Below are 22866 nucleotides of genomic sequence, written 5' to 3'. Positions count from 1 at the left end.
ACCAAAGACGCGTGGATTGGGATCAGTACATATTTCATGAACTGTCTTTGATCATGACTACCTACCATCCGAAAACAGGTGGCACTCGATCACGGACATCAAATCGGATGCTGCTCTGCTGCGCAAATCGAGTGATGATGATGATGATGATGCAGGTGTTGTGAAGGGAGAATAGGTAGTGGCCGTAGCGTTGCGAGAGCGATAGGGATCATGAATTGGCACAGGCAACACGTGACCAGGTCAAGACATCATGCTGTAATGAGAAACCGAATTGCCCTTACTTGCCTGGTGCATTTTCTTCTCAATAGAGGTTTCGATGTTCAGGTGCTGTTCTGCGCTTAGCAGACATAGTTGGTCCTCAATCGTTGTAAATGACCGAAAAAAACTTTGGATCAATGAAGCTCCAGTAGATCTCATCAAACAGAGCGCTGTGTCTTGAAGTAAGGCAAATCCAAAATAGTCCAGTCTCTATTGAGTTCTCCATAGCAATTGATAGACGCTGGGATTGTGGCAAGGATCCATCTTTGACTTTTTTACCTCACAATCTTGAAGTGCTTCAAGAAAAGTGCGAAACCTCCGCATGAAACGAACTAAAATTGATCGAGATCGGGCTCCCAGTCCTCGGGACGCTCCAGTAAGAGCCACCAAGCAGCATGTGTAAATTCAACAGGAGCGGCGTAAGTAAACTCCTAATCAACCACCCCAGTGACAACAAGCGTTGATGCATCAATGAGGACATTTGTCAGGGTGAAGGTCATCGCAATACAGCCGGAAAGGCCCACTGCAATTGTTCTCTTGGTATCTCGCGCAATGTATTTCTTCCGACAGTCGGCTTCGTTTGAAATTGCATCGTTGTGCGCTGAGCAACATAGCTCATTATTGCGACCTCGTCCTCAACCTTTTCATAGCGAGCAACAACCCGACTCAGAGCTGTAAAGTGAACCAGGACATGATGACCATTTTCGTAAGTAACTCAACAGCAAATATTAAAAGCACCATTGAAAAAGCCGCGAGGCTGTTACAGGCGTACCAGGATAATGGCAGGAAGCAAGCTTGCCTGCCAAATCCTCTAGTGAATTTCTGGGGAGATTGTGTATCCACACCTGAAAAATTCGATCTGACAGCTCTTTTGCGAGATGGTCAAAGTCCATCTTGCATGTACATGTACTGCGGGGGCAGTGTTTAGCAATAAAAGAAGAAGAAGAGCGCGAGGGTTTGTTTTGGACTTTTTGGAGGCACCGGGGTGAAGGGAAGGTTGTCATTCTCTTTCTTGTCTCTGTCTGTCTCTCTTTCTCAGTACTTTTGCCTCGCGAAAAATCCATCAACGAGTCACTTCTCCATAATTAGCCAGGAGGATCAAACAAGAGAATTGAACAGAAAATGGGATCGTTGTAATCGAGTTTGTGGCCCCTGACCCACTCATTGCTCCCTACTTGCATTTGGGATGCTTCATTACACGTCCACCAGTTTCAAAGTAAAACACCACTATATGGAAAGTTTGTTGAATCGAGAGGAGAATTTTCCTATTCTATATCACACATGCTCCAAGCCCACCACATCCTTTTTGTTTTTGTGGTCCCAAAGCCGTAAATGTCATTAAGTTACAAATTGTAGGCAACCCCACAAACCCTTCCAAGAATTTCAAGTATGCTTGCCCGATCAAATGGGTATGAAGCAGCTAACCGGGGATTTGAGGAAAAAAGAAAAGAAAAAAATATCAAGGACGCACAACATGAAAAAAAAAAACACCCATACACCAAAGACAAGGGCATCTCAAACAAAGCTATCAGTATGTATACACGGAATGCATGTTAAAACAGTAGAGGTGAAAGGGGAAACATCTCTAAGAAGAAAGGGGGGGGATGGTAGAAAAAATACAGGTGATCGTCCACTATTATAATGAACTTTCAATGGTGGTACACTTAAGCCTTGTTCTCGCCCTGGGGCTGCTGGGGCTGCTCAGACTGAGCCTTGTGCATCTTGTCAAAGAGGGTCAAGCTAGCGGTCTGGAGCTCATCGGTCTTCTGCTTAAGCTCCTCGGCGGATGAGGTGACCTCACCAGACTGGTTCTTGACAACAACCTCACGGAGGCTAGCAATCTTCTCACGAATCTGCTCAGCCTCAGCCTTGTCAAGGCGGTCCTCGAACTCCTTGAGGGCCTTCTCAGTATCGTTCAGGACACTGTCGGCACGGTTGGCAGCCTCAATAGAAGCCTTACGCTCCTTATCCTGAGCACCGTACTTCTCAGCATCCTCAACCATGGACTGGATCTCGGAATCGGAGAGACCGGAGCCAGAGGCAATGGTGATGGACTGGTCCTTGTTGGTGGACTTGTCCTTGGCATGGACGTGGACGATGGAGTCAGCATCAATGTCAAAGGTGACCTCAACCTGAGGAACACCACGGTGGGCAGGAGGAATGCCAACAAGCTGGAAGTTTCCAAGCAGCTTGTTGTCCTTGACGAGCTCACGCTCGCCCTGGAAGACCTTGATCTCGACGGCAGTCTGGAAATCAGCGGCGGTGGAGAAGGTCTGGGACTTCTTGGTAGGGATGGTGGTGTTGCGGTTGATCAAACGGGTGAAGACACCGCCAAGGGTCTCGATACCGAGGGACAGAGGGGTAACGTCAAGGAGGAGAACGTCAGTAACCTCACCAGCAAGGACAGCACCCTGGATAGCTGCACCGATGGCAACAGCCTCATCAGGGTTAACGGACTTGGCGGGCTCACGGCCAAACATGGACTTGACAGACTCAGTGACCTTGGGCATACGGGTCATACCACCAACAAGGATGATGTCCTGGATCTCGCTGGACTGAAGGTTGGCATCCTTGAGGGCCTTGCGGACGGGCTCAATGGTACGCTTAATGAGAGGATCCACGAGAGACTCGAGGTTGGAACGAGTCATCTTGAGGTTGATGTGCTTAGCACCACTGGCATCAGCAGTGATGAAGGGAAGGTTGATCTCGGTCTGCAGAGAGGAGGAAAGCTCAATCTTTGCCTTCTCAGCAGCTTCACGAATACGCTGGATAGCCATGCGGTCGTTGGAGAGGTCAAGACCAGACTCAGTCTTGAACTGCTGGACAATGTGACGAACAATGCTAATATCAAAGTCCTCACCACCAAGGTGGGTGTCACCGTTGGTAGACTTGACCTCGAAGACACCCTTCTGGATCTCGAGGACGGAGATATCGAAGGTACCACCACCAAGATCGTAAACAGCGACAACACGATCAGCCTCCTTCTCCAAACCGTAGGCAAGAGCGGCAGCAGTGGGCTCGTTAACCACACGGAGAACGTTAAGACCAGCGATCTGACCAGCATCCTTAGTGGCCTGACGCTGGGAGTCGTTGAAGTAGGCGGGGACGGTAACAACAGCGTTCTTCACGGGCTTGCCAAGGTAGTTCTCGGCAGTCTCCTTCATCTTGTTGAGAACGAAACCACCGATCTGAGAAGGAGAGTACTTCTGATCGCGAGCCTCAACCCAGGCGTCGCCGTTGGAGTGCTGGACGATCTTGTAAGGGACCTCCTTGATATCACGCTGAACCTCGGCGTCGGTGAACTTGCGACCAATGAGACGCTTGGTAGCGAAGAGAGTGTTCTCGGGGTTGACAACGGCCTGACGCTTGGCAGCGATACCGACCAGGCGCTCGCCATCCTGAGCAAAAGCGACCACAGAGGGTGTTGTGCGGGCACCTTTTATTAAACCAAGTCAGTTAAAGAGCTCGGGAATTGGACGCTTTCTCATGGATTTCAGTAGCTTTACACAAAGCCAAGGTCTCCTGAAAGCTAATGGAAAAGTTTTTTTTTCTTTTATTGGATACTGACCTTCGGCGTTCTCAATGATCTTAGGGGTCTTGCCCTCCATGACGGCAACAGCGGAGTTGGTAGTACCTGGAATTACCGGTTAGAATATGAATTATGATTGAATTTTTGTTGCAAATTACTTACCCAGATCAATACCAATGACCTGGCCCTTCACCTTCTCCTCACCCTCGGTCGAGTTCCATCTCCGGAAAGCAGCGCCAGGGACTCTGAAAGCGGGAGCACGAGCGAGAGGAGCAGCGCGCGGGAGCTGTTATTGCAAAGAAAGCAAGTCAGCGATCGGATTCGGGAGACAGAAGCTGTAGACAAGGGGAGATAGGACCTACCGCGCGGGAGAGACGGGATGACAACATTGTGATGGGATTAAAGAAAAAAGAGGAATAAAATAATACAGGAATTAAAAAATTATAGAACAGACTCCAGTCGATTCAATCGAAGGGAGAGGGGGATGGAGATGAAGGAGGGTATAGGATGGAGGGAGAGAGAGAGAGAGAGAGAGAGAGAGATGAAATGGTCAAGAAGAGTTGAGGAAGCAAGAAATTTTTTAACTCTTTTCTGCGAAGGAAGAAACTTAAGGAAGGGAGACGGAAAAGTCGTCGTAAAGAGGACTAGTGGAAATTAACGCGGAGAGCTTCGGCCCGTCATCGAAGTTGGTAGAATCACCGCTGGGTTTCCTTGTCCATTCCGGGGAGAGCTGCCTTTTGACCGCTAGATGTAGCCGAGAAGGCGCGTCTACCCTTTTTCTTTATTTCTAAAGCGTAGTTATCTTCATTCTTCTCGAGTTCTGGGTTTCTTTTTAATGTCTTTTTCAGAAAGAAAAGATAGATACCTCCTACTTACAGTACCTACGTATTGTATTGTCTTTTTGCCGAGCTGTCGCCGATACCGCCACATCTTTAGTCTCGTGACCTTCAAAGTCATTGGATGACTAAACTATGTCTCTTTGTCTACACCGACCAAGGCTTTCCCGCGAGATGTACCTATAGACTAAGTAGATACGATATTGGGCTTTTCAGGAAAGGAAATTATTGTTTTGTATTTCAGGAAGCTCGTAGCTTTTAATTGACTGTATATTTCTTGTACTGTTCTGCCTCCTAATACCGCTACTAGTTGAGTATTCTTCCTCCTCTAGGTCACGATATATATTGAGTCTATAGTCCTCAGAACAAGGAAGGAGGTTTACAGTGTCGAGTTCATTAGACACCACGGCACTACACTAAGAATCAAGTCGGTTCTCTTTCAATAGAATTTTTGGACCCATTGGAGTGCTCTCAATTTATTTGCAGCTCCTTTCAGTTACGAGTTGCGACCAAGACAGGTACACGTGACTCGTGTTCGGACCTCGAACTATTCCTAAGAACCCTTTGGTAATAGAAAGGTTGATATATAGATACATAGGTGATCGTAGTACATACATATGTATATATATGTCCTGTAGCCACCCTAGCCGATACACAAGACGCCAAACTAGGTTCTGGAGATGCTGCCATATTCAGCGAACCAAATATTTTATATGCAACCTGGGTTGATGAACCGTCATTTGGCCCTGGATATACCTGTACAGCACTCTTTGAAGTGCCTTGCATTTAAGCCGTAAGGGCAGCCTGGTGGACGCAAGCACGCCGGATTGATTTCTCGCGGATTGGAGAGGTTTCCGTTTCGAATTTGATCGCAAAGATATCTAGATAAATACTCCGCGCCTAGGGAGGAATTGAAGTAGTTGTACTAAGGAACTCCTCAGTGGTGGATTCCATGCTCTAAATATCTAACTATTCATGCCAACTATTAGCTCCCTGAGTGAGCAACTGGCAAGGATAAAAAGCAATTATGTCCACAGGGTTACAAACTTGACCACCCTCAGGAGATAATGCAAAAGGGCAAATTCCGGCTCAGGCCCATCCATGCGGTCGTAGAGTGGGAGCAATGAAGTACCGCGAGCAGAAAACCCCAAAGCGAACACCAGTTGCTCAGTGAGCCGACAAAAGACGACTGGATGCATCGATGATGTTTATTTTGGGCTGGACTCGAACAGCCACTTGACCGCATTCGCCGCTGGAGTTCCCCGGATCGAACAGCATGTCTTACGTCATCCGTTCGACCTCCGACTTGTAACATTCGATATGGGCTGTACTCTTCCTTTTCTTTTGCTCTTTTTTTGTTCTTCCGTTTTTCTTCATTTACTGTCAAAAGCTAAAAACCAAGCAACGGCTGGGAATCTCAACTCCAAGTGGATGGACTAACTCAAGAATAGTTGTCGAAAGGTCTAGCTGGGTAATAACCCAAAGCAATCAAAGCTCCGTCCTTTAGAGACGCACCACGCGAACTAAGTACAGTAGGTACTAGGTAGCCTGGTAGTGTACCAGAAGTACTAGGCTATCGCCAGCCTTAGCCTTTCTGGGTCTTGCCGTCATCGTTATCGACTCTTTGCTTCTGCTTTGCTGTTCATCCTTCCCACACCAGCAGCGCCTGTTTCCAGCTGCATATCAAACAATGTCACCGTGGTCTTGAAGTCTTCATCATCATGACTACGGATTCTGCGCTATCGTGAGTTTGTTCTGCCTATAGTTTCGCTGATGGCGCGTTGTTCCCTCTGTGCTAACGATGCTTTGCCCACCCAAGGTATCACCCCACGGAGTCACTCATTCTCCCCACAAAGCGCCGATTCTTCCCCCTTAAAATACCAAACTTGTTCGTACTATTATCCTCGAAACGTCTGATTCCTTGTTAGATTGACACTCAAGCTAACGGCTTTGGAGCCACCAACAACTTCGCCATTATATTAGTACCGCCGATCCCGATAGAATTTACGTCGTCGTCGATCGAGTCGTGTATTCAATCCATATCTCGTCGCAAAAGAGAGAAACGGTTGCTCATATCACATTTGAACCGAAGTGTTTGGCGGCCGGGTATGGCTGGATTGGGATCGGGGGGTCCGACAATGGTGAGTGCGCCTTTGTGAGGCTCCCCGACCGTAGCGGCGTGCGGACCTCGGGCAGTAGCTCGGATGCGCAGGGAGCGGACGTGGACAGCGCTTTGCCAATTGATCTAGAGACCTCGACGAGGTCTTTATCTCAGGCATCGGTCGAGACGGGGGACACAACTTTGGGTTCTGGTAGAAATCAACTGCCAGAGGTACAGCTACATAAGTTTGGGGGTAGCATTGTTAATTCAGTGACAATTCACCGTTTACCTGGCGATGACAAGGTGCTGGCGGATGAAATTGTCGCAATTCTTAGGTATTTCGGAATTTCTCCTAGCTTTCCTTTTTAGTATGCTAATCATTGATACAGCAACAATGATAAATCCGTGACCATCTACTCGCTCACACAGTCGAAAACATTGAAAGTTCTTCACCACTCGGCATGTATGAACTTTGCGATCATCTCACCGGACTCAAGCATACTCGCTGCTGTTGGTGATGAAACCCACGCCTATTTTTATGACGTTACCCGCAACCCCAATTCTGTTGTCCTGACCGAAACTGGTGAGAAGCTCTGCGAGTGGAAATGGGACCTTCTGCGCAGTATTGAAATGGATATCGGTTCAAGGGTCGATGACAAATGTTGCTTCACCATCGCATTCTCGCAATTCAGTCGTTTATGCGCTGTTGGATCGCAATCAGGGGTCATCACAGTATTCGATGTCAGAACAATCCGGGATCTCGTTCGAGAGCCACACGGAAAGGCTTCGATAATCTGCTATTTCAATTCCTCTCGGTCTTGTTGCAATGGTGGTGCTGTGCGCTGCATGGCTTTTGCACCCGAGCCTTGGGACCTCCTTGTATGGCTTGAGGACAAAGGACGAGCTGGTGTTGCCGATGTCCGTCGGGCCTTCGTTCGCAGGCAAATTCTTCAATTGGACATGACCGAATCTGGAATGGAAGAAGTTGCTACAGAAGCATTGATCGATGAGTCTACTGTCTTAGGATTCGACCTCGATGGCCAAATCTCATCTGAATTGCGGCATGACCTGGATGCACGGACTATTCTTGACTCTGTCGAGGGTTCTTCAGGTGACCGGACTGGAGAAGGATCTGAAACCTCCCCATTACGTGAGAGTTTAATACAGGATCTGACGGAAAGGGAGAGGTTAATAGTGGAGTTTTTGAACACAGCTCGGTGGACGTCGAGACTAGAAGACGGTTTGACAGACCGACGCAACAGAACTAATGTTAATTCACGTTCACACCCCATTCCTCGCCCAAGACTTCAGGGTTCCACAGACGGATCTAATCGAGCTTCTCGTCCTACGTCACCACCACCTGTCATACTGTCGCAGAGCAATCATGAGGCGAGAAATCGAACTCCAGATGCCGGCAATTCGACTCCTGATCCGCAACCCAGTATTACACTTAGTTGGACCACTTCGCCGGCGGAGTTGCAATCCGCCACCTTAGATAATCCTTCTCACGCCGCAGACTCAAGTTCAAGTGACCAAAGTAGTTCTAGTAACGAAAGTGGCACCACAAGTCGACCTCGTGGGACTGTGTCACGTCCTTCGGCAAGTTTCTATTATTCGAACGCCGCTTCGGATTTGCTACCACGACCAAGAAATCACCAGCGATCCCGTTCTTCTCATAGACGAACTGAGAGGCAAGATGGTGGCTTAGATACGTCTCATGATCAGCCTCGTTTGAATTCAGAGCTGAGAGCTAATATCTTGGCTGTCGAACGCCTGCGGCGACAACGACAGATCATAAATGATGCACACAACCGAAATAACCAGCGGGAACAACGATATCGCCAGCAATCACTGGGCTTTGATCATACACGCTCCCCTCGATGGATCCGAACTGCGCTTAATGAGTTACCGGACCGCAGCTTTGGAGTCGGACATCGGGACCAAGACCCAAGTAGCACAGCTGGACTTGGCTGGGGTGCGGATGGGAGGACATTGTAAGTATCTTACTTTGGACTGGCGTGGAATAAGCTGACAATTATGGTTGCAGATACGTTGCAACCGTGGATGGTATCTTTGAATATCAACTTGACATTCGAGACCGAAAGACATTTCCGGGGGTCAATTATCGATAAATCCTAATTAACTACAACACATTCCAAGTTGATCTTCGATCTACCAGGTCGTGCATCTCGAACGTATTGAAACATTTATGACTATAGTTTGCCTTAATATCTTTTTTCGGGGCTCGATTGGAGCGCGTGATATCCTCGAAGCTACGGAAACGAGGGTTATCTGTTGGTAGCCTGGGATGAATATTGGACATGCAAGAGGACTTATATTCATTATTTCTCATGTTTATATTTATTTTTTTTTTCTTTTGATGCGGCGTCCTGTCTGGCTTTCCCTTCGCCTTCTTGTCTCACCCGCTCATTTGATGGTGCATTGTGGATTTCTCTTGCAAAGATTGCTGTACATAGGCTTCATTTGTCCCGTTGCATTCATCTCTGGCGTTCTGGCAATTTTCTTCCTCCTTCCTTGAGCACTGGCAGGACTATCGATTTCTATGTGCCTTGTCGTTCGTGAAATAAAAGTGCTTAACAGCGTGTCTGCTGGCGCGGGACTTTCCCCAGTAGAGATAAATCGGCTCTGGAGTAACCTTTTCCACGTTATCAAGCAATCATGTTTGAGCTTAAGATGCGAAAAATTCTTGACAATTAAAGACATCTTAAGTTTTCATATGGAAAAAGTGGAGAGAGTCCTAGGTACGCAGCTACTCCGGTAGTTTGGTCCTTCCGTCGGAGCGGACAATTGAGATGAATGGATTTTGTCCCCACACCAGCAGCACCAGCACCAGCTCGACGTCGGCGGAAAGTCCTGTGTGTGCTCTCTCCCCCGCTAAACGTCGACGCTCCATTGAACAGATCATGGGGCAGCATTCACTCTTATTAAAACCCCTCTGAATGAATGCTTCTCTGTTTATAATTTGGATACAGTCACCGACTTACTGTTACTGACTAAGATCGCTACATTTGGCTGTGCGTTTTTTTGTAAGAGAGCCCACCAACTTGACTCGTTTGATTTCGACGGCCCTGGAGGCTAGTGCCACAAAGACTTGGAACCAGATATATAAAGAGAGGAGAGAGAAACTACAAAAGAAAAGAACCAGCACCAGCACCAGCACCAGCACCAGCACCAGCACCAGCGATTTGTGTTTTTGTACGTTGTGATGGAGAGTCTCACGTCTACGCTGGCCGAGCTCAACTTGAACTCGCAGGGTGTTAGCGGGAAGGCCTTTGATGCACGTCTGGTTGAGGAGGAAAACAGCACATATAGGCGTTGTGAATCTAGACGGAAAACCCACCAAAATGCAGCAGAGCTGAAAGAGGAGCTGGAGAGTGAATTCTTGACGCCCTCACCTCGGTTTAGTCCAGAGTGGTTGAATCGGTTGCAGAAGTAGGTTTGACAATTACTTTTTTGTTTTCTTGGGATTTTGTGCCGGCAATTCCCCCCCTCTTTGTTAGAGCTCTGTGTGTTGGGTCTATGTACTGATGTGGCTAACTGGACATAGGAGATGGGATGTATCAACGGATTACTCTGACCTGTTCGAGGTTGCAGGAACTCAAACACGAACGATCGTTCGTTTTGATCGTGAAGGTCTTGAAGGACGCGTCACAGGGTACCATGAAGTAACTGTCCCTGCGAATAGCGCGAATGCTAAGAATTCATCGTCTCTGCTCCGCCGACCCGCTGGTCGTGCTGATTTCGTAAGAGGCGCTGCTGGATTTTTCCCCTTTGCTCCAGGGGGCTTGGAGGGCGTCGAAGCAATTGCGGAAATGGAGTCAGGGGTGCAGACGGCAGAGGCTACCCGGGCTACTGGCAAGCAGGCTGGTTTAGACCGGATTATTAACTTCGGAGCTGAGGGTGGCCTGTTAGAGATTGCTCCTGGGTTTTCTCGTGGACTTAAATTCGAAGAAGCGAAATCCAAGGAAGATGCAGAAGACGACGAAGAGGTCGAAAATACCCTCCAGCAGGAGGAAAGCAATATCGAGACGGAGCAGGATGAGGGCGCGTCTGATGTGGAAGGGGGTGTTAAAATAGGGGATGAAGGTGAATCCAGCAGCGAGGAAGAAGGAGAGGAGGATATCGATTCTCTATTGCCGCTTGAGTTTCCTTCTCTGGAACCACGTGCCCCTCTCTTTTCTAGCGTGCAAAGGAAAGGCGGGAGGGAATGGGCTCACGTTGTGGATGTCAATAAGGAAATCCAGAATTTCCATGACCTTGTCCCGGATATGGCTCGTGAGTGGCCTTTTGAACTCGACACTTTCCAGAAGGAGGCCGTCTATCATCTCGAGAATGGCGACTCGGTGTTCGTGGCGGCACATACATCAGCGGGAAAAACAGTCGTCGCAGAATATGCTATTGCATTGGCTGCTAAGCATATGACAAAGGCGATTTACACGTCTCCAATTAAAGCTCTGAGCAACCAGAAATTCCGGGATTTCAAGAATACTTTCGACGATGTTGGCATTTTGACCGGTGATGTCCAGATCAACCCCGAAGCCAGCTGTTTGATCATGACCACCGAAATTCTACGGAGTATGCTGTATCGAGGTGCAGACTTGATTAGAGATGTGGAGTTCGTCATTTTTGATGAAGTGCACTATGTGAATGATCTTGAGAGAGGTGTTGTGTGGGAAGAGGTTATCATTATGCTTCCTGAGCATGTCACTTTGATCCTCCTATCTGCTACCGTTCCTAACACTTACGAATTCGCCTCTTGGGTTGGCCGTACAAAGAAGAAAGATATTTACGTTATCTCAACAGCTAAAAGACCTGTTCCTCTTGAGCACTATCTCTGGGCCGGGAAAGGGAAATACAAGATTGTCGACTCGAACAAACGATTCATCGAGCAAGGCTGGAAAGAGGCCGATGATATTATTTCTGGCAAGGATAAGATTAAAGCTCAAAAGGCAGCCGAAGCCCAGGCTCAGTCCCAGGCCAGTAGAGGCGGCCCCCAGGGCCGAGGACGTGGACAAACTCCTGCAAGAGGTGGGGCTCGAGGAAATGCCCAACGAGGTGGAGCGCAACGAGGAGGAAGAGGGCAGCCATCGAATAGAGGCACAGGAAACATTGCTCGAACTGGAAGAGGCGGAGGAAGAACAAGTGCACAACAAGACAAGACTGTTTGGGTACAAGTGGTCCAACATCTTCGCAAGGAGAATCTACTGCCTGCCTGTATATTCGTTTTCTCTAAAAAGAGATGTGAACAGAATGCCGATTCTCTGTCAAACCAGGACTTTTGCAATGCTTCAGAGAAGAGTCTTATTCACATGACCATTGAAAAGTCTCTTACTCGACTTAAGCCAGAAGATAGGGCATTGCCGCAAATTTTACGACTACGCGAGCTGTTGGGCCGGGGTATTGCGGTCCATCACGGTGGTTTGCTACCTATCATGAAGGAGATTGTCGAGATTTTGTTCGCGAAAACGTTGGTCAAGGTTCTTTTTGCCACAGAAACTTTCGCCATGGGTCTGAACTTGCCTACTCGTACAGTGGTTTTCTCAGGGTTCCGCAAACATGACGGAAAAAATTTCAGAGATCTTCTGCCAGGCGAATATACCCAAATGGCGGGTCGCGCGGGACGAAGAGGTCTGGATACTGTTGGATATGTGATAATTGTCAGCACTGGCAAGGATGAGGCACCTCCTGCCGGTGGACTGAGGAAGATGATTCTTGGTGACCCGACAAAACTCCGGTCCCAGTTTAGGCTCACTTACAACATGATTCTGAATTTGCTGCGGGTGGAAGCCTTGAAAATCGAAGAGATGATTAAGAGGAGTTTTAGTGAGAATGCTACACAAGCTTTGCTTCCAGAGCATGAAAAACAGGTGCAGCTTTCGGAAGCTAGCTTGGAAAAGATTAGGCGAGAGCCCTGCGAAATTTGTGACATTGATCTAGCGGCTTGTCATGATGCCGCGATCGAGTATGAGAAATTGACAAGTGAGCTGCACGTCGGGTTACTCTCTTCTCCTATTGGAAAGCGTCTCTTTATGCCCAAGCGGTTGGTTGTATATCGCAAGGTATTTTGCCCGTGTTTCTGTTTTATTTGTTTGAAATGGCCTAATCACCGTATAGGATGGATTTCGAACAGCAGGGGTCATAATTCGAGAAGTTGGAGGTGGTCCTAATCCGGTCATACAAATCCTCGAGGTCGGCAAACTGGGCAGCAAACGCCATCCCAGCGACATTCTTCCTTTCCTGCCTGCTTTCCGGCAGTTTTTCCAGTCCCTACCAGGCCGTTCTGCAGATATGACGCTCAAAGTGTTTAAGGTCCCGATCGTGGATATTGAATGCGTTACCAATACTATGGTGAAGTTGAGTGGACCGCCATGGTATCTCAGCATCAAGAAAGGTGAATTGATCAATATTTGTAGGAAATAAGCAAAACTAACGTCGTATACAGAGGCGATCAAGTTTGCGGACAAGGAACTGTCCGGGTTGTGCAGCTCATGGACAACATCAACCTGGGATGAAATGGACTGGGCTCGAATTAAAGAGCTTCAAGTTCGAGACATCCTGGACAAACGGCAAGCACAGGCGACGATTGCCCAATCTTGCCAGAGTTTGCAATGCCCCAACTTTTTGAAACACGTGCGTGTCATTCTTTTACTAAATTTCGGTTCCTCTGCTTACAGGTATATATAGTTCGAGATGCAACATGACGAATGGCAGATTAAAGAGAACATTTCCCAGCTGAAGCAGCTCATGTCAGACCAGAATCTCCAGCTTCTTCCGGACTACGAACAGCGCATCCAGGTATTGAAGGATCTAGGGTTTGTGGATGAGCAGTCTCGTGTGCAACTTAAGGGGAAGGTGGCTTGCGAAGTAAGTGTCATCCTAATCTCAAAACAAAGCTATGCCATCCTAGACAATCATTAATGTTTCCCCCCTCCTTTTTCTTTTTAGATTCATTCTGCCGACGAGCTCGTCTTGACAGAACTCATCCTTGAGAATGTTTTGGCCGAATATGAACCAGAAGAGATAGTCGCGCTCTTATCTGCGTTTGTGTTCCAAGAAAAAACGGAGAATGTCCCCACGTTGACCCCCCGCTTGGAAAAGGGTAAGGCAGCCATTGTCAGGATATCCGATAAGGTGAATGATTTCCAGATCCAGCACCAGGTTATTCAGTCCAGTGAAGACACCAATGACTTCGTCAGCCAACCCCGATTCGGGTTGGCAGAGGTGGTCTACGAATGGGCCAAAGGGATGTCGTTCAACCGGATTACTGATCTTACTGATGTGATGGAAGGCACGATCGTGCGAACGATTTCACGATTAGATGAGACATGCCGCGAAGTGAAGAATGCGGCCAAGCTTGTCGGGGACCCAACGCTCTATGCGAAGATGCAAGAGGCACAGGAGAAGATCAAGCGGGATGTGATATTTGCGGCATCCCTGTATATGTGAGGGTACTGTACTAGACCAAGAAGACTAGATTAAGAACACCATCACGATTGTGGAGAAAAAGGGACCCTGGTTTGTAGAATTACCCTGTAAATAGTACCATTTCTAGTACGTACTATAGAACCGCCACCAAATGCCTACTAGTAAGCCCAGGGCGCCCTTGAAGAGAAGAATTGTATGGAGATTGCGAACCACGTGGACTAAATTTTAAGGATTTTAGTCTTGAATTTTTTTTTTTTAATTTTTTTTTTTTCTGCCAGAAGAATTCCTGAGGCCCCGAGAGTCAAGAATTCAACATCACCACACTAGATCGGCCATAGGTATCGTACGGATGAAATTTTAGTTGATATGGATTCCCAAGACTCACATCACCTTGCTCAATAATTTTTACCCAACATCACGTCAGAAAAATCAATTCTATAACCATCAAAGGAAAAAAATCTCTTACCGCGCGGGGCGGCAGGCGGTCTGATTCGCTGCCCTAGACGCGGGGGGGGAGCACCGCCTGAAAATCCACGAGAGAAAACCAAACCCAACAAACCCAAATCCAGTGCCCTCGTCTGCACAACTCCTATCGAGGCAATAGGTATCCCCCTTCTTTTTATTCTCTCTCTCTCTCTCTCTTTGTCTCGTTCATCCCCCTCCCTATCCCTGACTCCTCCTTTTTCACCACTCTGTAACGGGGCTATTCCTTTTTGACGTTTGATTTTTGCAACCCGGGGGTTATTGCTGGTGCCGAGATGGATGTTGCAGCACTTCGGAACCGCATCCAGTCTACACTTGACGCAAATTCGGATACTCGACGACAGGCGGAATTGGACCTAAAATATGTATGTCTCTGACTCTTGAGGTCAATTTGCGGGGGGGTTGCTCGTTGCTTACGGATTCGTTTCTTCTTGGATTTTATAGGCCGAGACGCAGCCAGGTTTTGTAAATGCTCTGCTGGATATTTTGCAGGGGGAGCAGGATAATGCCGTTCAACTTTCGGGTAGGTTGCTGCTGGAACCTTTCTTTTTTTTTCCCCCCTTCCCTTTGTTCCCTCTACATGACAGAACTGCTTGATCCCTTGAATGCGCATTACCCTTCCAACTCTTCGATGGGCGTACCTTTTTCTAACATCCTCCCCGCCACCTCCTAGCCGGTGTCTACCTGAAAAACCGAATCAACCGTGGATGGTCTCCTGTCGAAGAGTCTTCTTTGCGCACACCGATTCCTGAGGAGGAAAAACCAAGTTTCCGGGAGAGGCTCATTCCTGCCCTGGCATCGACACCCCCAAATGTTCGCGCTCAGCTTGTCCCTCTTCTCCAGAAGATCCTCCAGCATGACTTCCCCGAGAAGTGGCCTGGGTTCCTGGATATCACCCTCCAACTATTGGGTACACATGACGCCAACTCAGTTTATGCAGGCCTGCAGTGTCTGTTAGCCATCTGCCGCGTGTACCGATTCAAGGCTGGAGACAAGCGCGAGGAGTTTGACAAGATTATCGAACACTCTTTCCCCCAGCTGCTCAGCATCGGATCGAAGCTTGTGGATGAAGAAAGCTTGGAGGCTGCGGAAATGCTTCGTATCGTGGTAAAATCGTACAAGCATGCTATTTACGTGGGTTATCCTAGATGCAGTGCACGGATGGATGATACATCGAGCGTAGTTGGAAACTGACAGAGCATTAGTTTGAGCTTTCCCCGCATCTGCAAACACACCAATCAACAGTCGACTGGTGCACGCTCTTCCTCCGCATTATCGCCAAGGTACCTCCTGCCAACTCTATGATGGAATCGAAGGAGGAGCGGGAGCTCAACCATTGGTGGAAGTGCAAGAAATGGGCCTACGCCAACCTGAACCGTCTGTTTATTAGGTGCGTAGTCTTTTATTATACCCGCGCAGTGAATTGGTCTGACTCGGGCTCTGCAGATACGGAAACCCCACAACCATGTCTAAGTCAAGCAACCCCGACTATACCCCATATGCCAAGGCTTTCATCGGCACCTTCGCCCCGGAGATTCTCAAGGGATACCTGCAGGAGATCGACAAGTGGGTGTCGAAGGGCCAATGGCTCAGCAACCCAGCGCTTTCTTATACCTTGATTTTCTTCGAGGAATGTGTTAAGCCCAAGGCGATGTGGGATCACCTCAAGCCGCACATGGATAACCTCGTTGCTCATTTCATCTTCCCCATCTTATGTCAAACCGATGAGGATATCGAATTGTTCGAGACTGACCCATCCGAGTATCTTCACCGAAAGTTGAACTACTACGAGGAGGTCTCTGCACCGGACGTTGCCGCCACAAACTTCTTGATTGCTCTCACTAAGAACCGCAAGAAGCAAACCTTTTCCATTCTCACTTTCGTTAACGGCATTGTTAGCAAGTACGAGGCTGCTCCGGAAGATCAAAAACTGCCAAGGGAGAAAGAAGGCGCTCTTCGTATGATCGGTTCTTTGGCCTCCGTCATTCTTGGAAAGAAGAGTCCAATTGCGGACCAGGTCGAATATTTCTTTGTCCGACACGTCTTCCCAGAGTTCCGCAGCCCCCACGGCTTCCTCAGGGCCCGTGCCTGTGATACCTTGGAGAAATTCGAGCAGCTCGACTTCAAGGACCCCAACAACCTCATGATCATCTACCGGAATATCCTGGAATCCATGACGGACTCGGAATTGCCTGTGCGTGTTGAGGCTGCGCTTGCTCTCCAGCCTCTTATTCGACACGATGTCATTCGCACTTCCATGCAACAGAATATTCCTCAGATTATGCAGCAACTTCTCAAACTTGCCAACGAGGTTGATGTGGATGCTCTGGCCAACGTCATGGAAGACTTTGTTGAAGTCTTCTCCGCAGAACTTACTCCTTTCGCAGTTGCTCTGAGTGAGCAACTCCGTGACACGTATATGCGTATTGTAGGCGAACTTCTGGAGAGGAATGCAGCAAAAGGTGACGAAGATGCCTACGGCGATTTCCTGGATGACAAGAGTATCACTGCTCTTGGTGTCCTGCAAACAATCGGCACTTTAATCCTCACACTTGAGAGCACTCCCGACGTGCTCTTGCATCTCGAGACAATCCTCATGCCTGTCATCAGCATCACGCTTGAGAACAAGCTTTACGACCTCTACAACGAAGTTTTCGAGATCATTGACAGCTGCACCTTTGCTTCCAAATCCATCTCCCCTACTATGTGGCAGGCCTTCGAGCTCATCCACAAGACCTTCAAGGCAGGTGCTGAGTTGTACCTGGAAGACATGCTGCCTGCGCTCGACAACTACGTTGCCTACGGCTCTCAGATGATGGTCCAGAACCCCGCTTATCTCGCAGCTGTTGTGGGCATGGTAGAGGACATCTTCCACGATGAGAAGGTTGGCGGTGTTGACCGGATCTGCGGTTGCAAGCTCGCCGAGACCGTCATGCTGAACCTGCGCGGTTACATTGACCAATACATCCCTGTCTTCATTGAACTCGCGATGCGTGTTATTGATGCTGGCGAGGCAAGGACCAAGTCCTACCGAATCCACCTGATGGAGATGGTGATTAACGCTATTTACTACAACCCGGTTCTTAGTCTCCAGGTCCTGGAAGCCAAGGGATGGACAAACAAGTTCTTCAGCGCTTGGTTCTCTAACATCGACAACTTTAGACGGGTCCACGACAAGACACTTTCGATTGTTGCCATCAGCTCGCTGTTGACGCTGAAGGCTGGCGATGTCCCCGCCAGCGTGCAGCAGGGCTGGCCAAGATTGCTCCAGGGAGTTACTAGACTCTTCCAGACATTACCTGCCGCCATCAAGAGTATGTCTCGCCTTTCACTAAGTTGATTGATTTTGACACTAACTGTACATAGACCGGGAAGATGCAACCAAGGAGTCTGATTTCACATATGACGATGAGGATGAAGGCGATGAGGAGAATGACTGGGATGGTGAGATCGAGTGGACCGAGCAGGATGAGGCCGAAGCTATTGCCGAGGGCGATGTTCCCGATGAGAGCGCTGCTTATCTTGACTTCTTGAATAAAGAAGTGAGTGTTTCGTAATTCTCATATTTCTTACTTCAGTTATGCTAACAACTGAGCAGGCACAAAAATTCGGGTCTTTCGCCGGGGACGACGATGATGAAGAGCTTGATGAGGAGAGCTTACTCGAGACGCCTCTGGACAAGGTCGAACCCTACGGCCTGTTCAAGCAAGTCTTCCTGAGTACGTATCGCACTATCTTCTGTTTTGAGACATTTGCTGATATACATTACAGACATGCAACAAGAACAGCCACAACTCTATGAGAGTTTGACAAACATTCTGAATGAGGAAGAGAAGCAGGTTATCCAGGCGGTTTTCCATGAAGCCGAGGCCAAAGCTTTGGCGGCGGCAAACGAAGAGGCCGCCAAGGCCGCCAATCTCCAAGCCAACGGGGGCCAATAGATCGATACATATGGCGTTGACGAGAAAAACAAAACCTCCCTCAAAGAGCCGACGAGATGAATCAGTCGGCTGCCGCGGGATATGTTAGTCCATGATATAAAATATGCAATGTCAGTTTGGAGCTTCGGTTAACAGTTTTGTCCATTTGTCAGGCAGTCTGCTGGATACGTCCTAACGTGACCTATGCTTCCCTTTCTTTCTTCTTTCTCCTCCTCCCCGTTTAGAATGTTTGAATGTTCCGAGAGCATTTCCCACCTCTTCCCCTCCCGACCCCTTTACATATTTTTTCTTTTATCTGTTACGAATCCTGTTAAAAGTCCCATTTCCCGTCCCTGGTTTCCCCTACCCTGATCATATTTCTGCACGGAGCTCCGAACCCGATTCCCCGAGTTAATTTATGTTGATTGGCATTTCTTTATACTTCATCCTGGCATGAGCAATTGATTCCTTTCCATTCGTCTCTTGTTCCTTGGGGGGGAAAAAAGAAAACAAAAAAAAAGAAGAAAAAAAAAAGACGAAGACGAAGAGAACAGAGTACCTGCACGGACAAGAACACTGACAGGAGCGAACATTTGAAGTCAGATATCATGACGTGATTATATAATTGACTACACCTTGAAATCTACCTAGATCAGAAATAATATCGAGAGAGTAATCCCATACATATACTTCAAAGGATCCATTGTTTAGCCTCGAACCATAAGAATCACAAGCCCGACCCATCTGGAAGGAGGAATAAATATGGTTCCAACGTCATCATGATGCACCAAAGCTTTATTCTGGGTATACTAGGAATACTTAAGCCGGCTCCCTCTCTCGTTTCTCTCAATACTACTTGAATTGACTTGGTGAGAGGCTACCTACCTACCTACCTACCTATATTTTATACGATCTTATCTTATTCTACGTTGTAAGTAAAATACAACCAAAACATAACCGAATCTATCTAACCAGGCTTTAGTACCTAGTACCTACATAGTAGCAGTACCAAAAAAAAAAAAAAATGACATCGCGCTACCCCGGCCGCGAATCCCCCTCCCCCTCTCGCCAATCCCGCGAGGAACAAGAACCCTTTTGCTCAGGACACCTGAGGGACGAATACGATAATACCAAGAGGGGCCAGGGCCCCGCGCAGCCACGCGAACACGCATCCAAGGCGTCGATGTCGGAGCAGGAGAGGCAGCTGGCGGGGTTGGAGAGTAACCCTGTGCATCCATTGGAGGAGATCGAGGCGAGGAAGTTCCGGAAGGGAGTTGGGAATTGAGGTTTTCTTTGACGCCAGCCCAAGTCAGTCTTCTTAGGGGGGGGGAGAAATTTTATTATATTATAGGTAATATGTGTGTGTGTCTTATGTATACTGGTTTATATGATGGGTGAAGAAGAAGAAGAAGAAGATAAAATTGTCATGTCATGTCATGTCATGTATTTCGTGGTTCCAGACAACCAGCTAATGAAAGCATGTTGTTGTTGTTGTTCATAATACGGAGTACTATGAACTTAATATGATATAGAATTAACATAACATGCATGCTAGCAAAACTAATTTCCGTCCAAAGTTCCAACCTAAAACAGTTTTTACTATTCCATCGGGGCAATTTAAACTTATTAATTTAGAAAAAAAAAAAAAAAAAAAATTTAGGCCTTCTCGGTTGATGGCGCAGCAGCAGCTTCTGTCACTGGAGGAGCAGCATGGCCGCTCTCGGCTGCGGGCTTGCCGCTCTTCAGGTCGGCGAGTCTGCGAGCTTCGTTGTGGATATCACGGACCTGCTTATCGGTACGGGTGTAGAAATCAAGCAGCTTCTGGCCCGAGGGAGTGCTCAGAGCCTTCTCGAAATAATTGTTCAGGCCCTGCCATCCGCTAGCGGCCTTGTTGCTGATCTGATAGCTCTCGTCGAGTCCTCTGGCGCGATCAGAAGCGTGGGTCTTCTTGTCGAAGTTGGTCAGGGCGGCCGTGAAGCGCGACGAGAACCCGTGCTTCTGGTCTAGGGTGATGGCTTTCTGGATGGCATTGTCGCTAATTACATAGCCGTGTGCGAGGTACTCTGCGACGATGCGGGAGCGGGGTTTGTCCTCTTGCTCGAGGGTGTGGTTGTTCTCATCCTTGGCCTCGGCGGCGGTGGCGCTGTGGGAGCCGGCGATCTCATCGAGAGTCTGCGCTGCCTTGACGTGCACAACGGCGGAGCCCAATTGGGTCTGGTCGAGGAGGAGGGCAGTCTTAGCGGCTCTGGGAATTTATGTGTGTGAGTGAGGTGGTTTGATGTTTTTTGAGGGGCGCGCGTTATTGTGGCGGGACCGGCGGAATGAGTGCGGGGTATTAAGACTTACGCATCTTTCTCAAATGTTACAGACGCAGACTTGGGGGCATCTGCTTCAGCCGAGGATGGAGTGACTGACATGGATGTGATCTTTCCACTATTCCTGGGTTAACATGTGTGTGGGTTATTATAATAAATGCGATGTGAGGAACGTACCAGAAGCTGAAGAAGTCTTGAACTTCCTTGTCGGTAGTGGCGGGGGAGATGCCCTCGACATGAACGGTAGTATGTTGCGACATGGTGGATGGTAGAATACGGAATGAGTTTGAAGATAGGAAGTTCGTCAAGACAGGACTGAGTGGAGAGGAGGAAGAAGAAGAAGAAGAAGAAGAAGGATATAGGAGCAAAGAAGCAGCAGCCCACCACGTATTTATCTATAGATGGCCAGGACCCGCCACAGTCGAACGATGACGGAATGACGTTCCTCAAGAGCTTCTTGCACAGCCACAGTGGGCCATACCCGCTGGGTTTTGGAGCATATGGAACAGGAACAAGGCAGTAGTATTTCGATAAAAATAGCAGACCTGGCCATCGAATCTAAGAGAAGAGGAGGGAGTGATGGGGACAGCGAAAGCAAAGAATTCCCGAAAACAAAAATGGGATTGTTTTTTATCCCAACAACAGAAACGCCCAAAAAATTTCATCCAAACCTATAAACAAAAATAGGTGGCAATAGAGAGGGTGGGTGGCTAGTAAAGTGCGAAGCAAATGATATTTTTTTTTTTTTTGAAAAAAAAAAGGAGGGAAGGTAGATGGGTTGTTTCTAGATTTCCATTTCCGTGATCGATAATACTTTGGTTTCTTCTACAAGAGAAGAAGGCGGATTGGTTGATAGCTGCTCTGGATGCTTCTGAGCATTGACCTCGTGTTCGAGATCGCGGATGCGCCCCCGCAGTATTTCATGTTGGAGTGCTGCAATCAATGCAAACAGCACTGCCATTAAGTGAGTAGCGACACGTGACTACTCTGTGTATTTAAGGCTATGATTTCCTTCTAGATCTCCATGCTTCCTCCAAGCATCTCTCCTTCTCTTTATTTTCTAGTTAGACTAATTAAATCCATTTCGGTCAACTTTCTACTGTCATAGTTTGATGATCTCTTATCAGGTTATGAGCCCTCCTTGAGATTCTATTTTATGCTTTATAGACCTCTAAAACTCTTATCATACTCCTGTACCCCTGTATAGTAATCTGCTCCCTGATTGGAAAGAGATCCTGGTAGAAATATTACTTACTGCTGTTGTGTTACACCACCTGTACTGCTGTTATGTTACTCCACCTAGGTAATAGTGTGTGGAAAATTTCTATAATTTAACTAAAATAGTAACTAAACCTACCCTTAGTAGATATCCTGACATCCCTAATTTACTATACCTACCTTCGACGACTACTACCTTATTTACTAATGGCTGAAATCAAGCAATAAAGCTAAAGAATGGTATATTTAACTTAAGCCTAATAATAGTGTTGGAAAATAATTTAAAATTTGAAATTTAGGCTTTATTTGTATAAATAAAGCTAAGACTTTATAAGATAGATAAGCTTCTTAAAAGTAATATTTCTAGACTATAACTTGATAATCCTAAGTATAAATTATGGGAACTTCTTTTATAAATAGTAGCTAGTTAGATACTATATTTAATAAGTAAGAAATTAGTAGAGAAATTATTAATAGATACTATCTTATATATCTTTATAGATAATTTTATATAGAAGTTATAAAGGATAGTTATTAATAGTAATTAAAGATATATATACTAGATATAGAGAGAAGTTATTAAGATTAAGTATAAGAATTATATAATTATTAATAAGTTTATATTAAACTTTATCTAGAAAATAAATACTTCTAATAGGTTAAAAATAGTTATTATATCCTATTAAATAGTTACTATAATACTTTAGGAACTTGAAAGGAATAATATAAGCTTTATAGATTTAACCTTAAATAACCTAGG

At 47.2% G+C, this 22866-nt stretch overlaps 7 protein-coding genes across 7 annotated transcripts; 4 read left to right on the top strand and 3 right to left on the bottom strand.

The window, feature by feature from the left end:
- Nucleotides 1-590: 590 nt before the first annotated feature.
- P175DRAFT_0534201 (uncharacterized protein) lies at nt 591-1151 on the bottom strand (the record flags this gene model as incomplete). The annotated part of the gene is made up of 3 exons (XM_040900117.1): nt 591-689; nt 767-930; nt 1031-1151. 3 exons carry the CDS (start codon nt 1149-1151, stop codon nt 591-593), a joined length of 384 nt encoding a protein of 127 aa, XP_040749854.1.
- A 771-nt stretch (nt 1152-1922) lies between these two features.
- Nucleotides 1923-4176, bottom strand: P175DRAFT_0534200 (Hsp70 family protein; the record flags this gene model as incomplete). Its single annotated transcript, XM_040900116.1, has 4 exons — nt 1923-3694; nt 3827-3892; nt 3950-4073; nt 4150-4176. 4 exons carry the CDS (start codon nt 4174-4176, stop codon nt 1923-1925), a joined length of 1989 nt encoding a protein of 662 aa, XP_040749853.1.
- Nucleotides 4177-6344: 2168 nt separating this feature from the next.
- On the top strand, nt 6345-8856 carry P175DRAFT_0494840 (uncharacterized protein; the record flags this gene model as incomplete). Its single annotated transcript, XM_040896038.1, has 4 exons — nt 6345-6367; nt 6607-7059; nt 7114-8718; nt 8772-8856. 4 exons carry the CDS (start codon nt 6345-6347, stop codon nt 8854-8856), a joined length of 2166 nt encoding a protein of 721 aa, XP_040749852.1.
- Nucleotides 8857-9950: 1094 nt separating this feature from the next.
- Nucleotides 9951-14386, top strand: P175DRAFT_0462955 (SKI complex RNA helicase subunit SKI2; the record flags this gene model as incomplete). The annotated part of the gene is made up of 6 exons (XM_040894803.1): nt 9951-10177; nt 10293-12804; nt 12860-13136; nt 13188-13375; nt 13430-13609; nt 13691-14386. 6 exons carry the CDS (start codon nt 9951-9953, stop codon nt 14189-14191), a joined length of 3885 nt encoding a protein of 1294 aa, XP_040749851.1. The 3' UTR covers nt 14192-14386.
- A 542-nt stretch (nt 14387-14928) lies between these two features.
- P175DRAFT_0510941 (putative nonsense-mediated mRNA decay protein (Nmd5)) lies at nt 14929-18594 on the top strand (the record flags this gene model as incomplete). The annotated part of the gene is made up of 8 exons (XM_040898555.1): nt 14929-15018; nt 15098-15176; nt 15327-15787; nt 15859-16043; nt 16100-17967; nt 18020-18195; nt 18252-18372; nt 18425-18594. 8 exons carry the CDS (start codon nt 14929-14931, stop codon nt 18592-18594), a joined length of 3150 nt encoding a protein of 1049 aa, XP_040749850.1.
- Nucleotides 18595-19555: 961 nt separating this feature from the next.
- P175DRAFT_0503253 (uncharacterized protein) lies at nt 19556-20191 on the top strand. The gene has a single exon (XM_040897589.1). The coding sequence runs from the start codon at nt 19598-19600 to the stop codon at nt 19856-19858; it is 261 nt and encodes an 86-aa protein (XP_040749849.1). The 5' UTR covers nt 19556-19597; the 3' UTR covers nt 19859-20191.
- A 38-nt stretch (nt 20192-20229) lies between these two features.
- On the bottom strand, nt 20230-21120 carry vip1 (putative actin cytoskeleton protein (VIP1); the record flags this gene model as incomplete). The annotated part of the gene is made up of 3 exons (XM_040897588.1): nt 21066-21120; nt 20920-21006; nt 20230-20818 (listed from the first exon to the last, which is right to left on the bottom strand). Exons 2-3 carry the CDS (start codon nt 20988-20990, stop codon nt 20230-20232), a joined length of 660 nt encoding a protein of 219 aa, XP_040749848.1. The 5' UTR covers nt 20991-21006; nt 21066-21120.
- Nucleotides 21121-22866: the final 1746 nt, after the last annotated feature.

Source organism: Aspergillus ochraceoroseus (genome assembly GCF_002846915.1).
Source record: "Aspergillus ochraceoroseus IBT 24754 chromosome Unknown P175scaffold_7, whole genome shotgun sequence".
Classification (NCBI taxonomy): domain Eukaryota; kingdom Fungi; phylum Ascomycota; class Eurotiomycetes; order Eurotiales; family Aspergillaceae; genus Aspergillus; species Aspergillus ochraceoroseus.
This window is presented reverse-complemented; position numbering and strand designations above follow the sequence as displayed.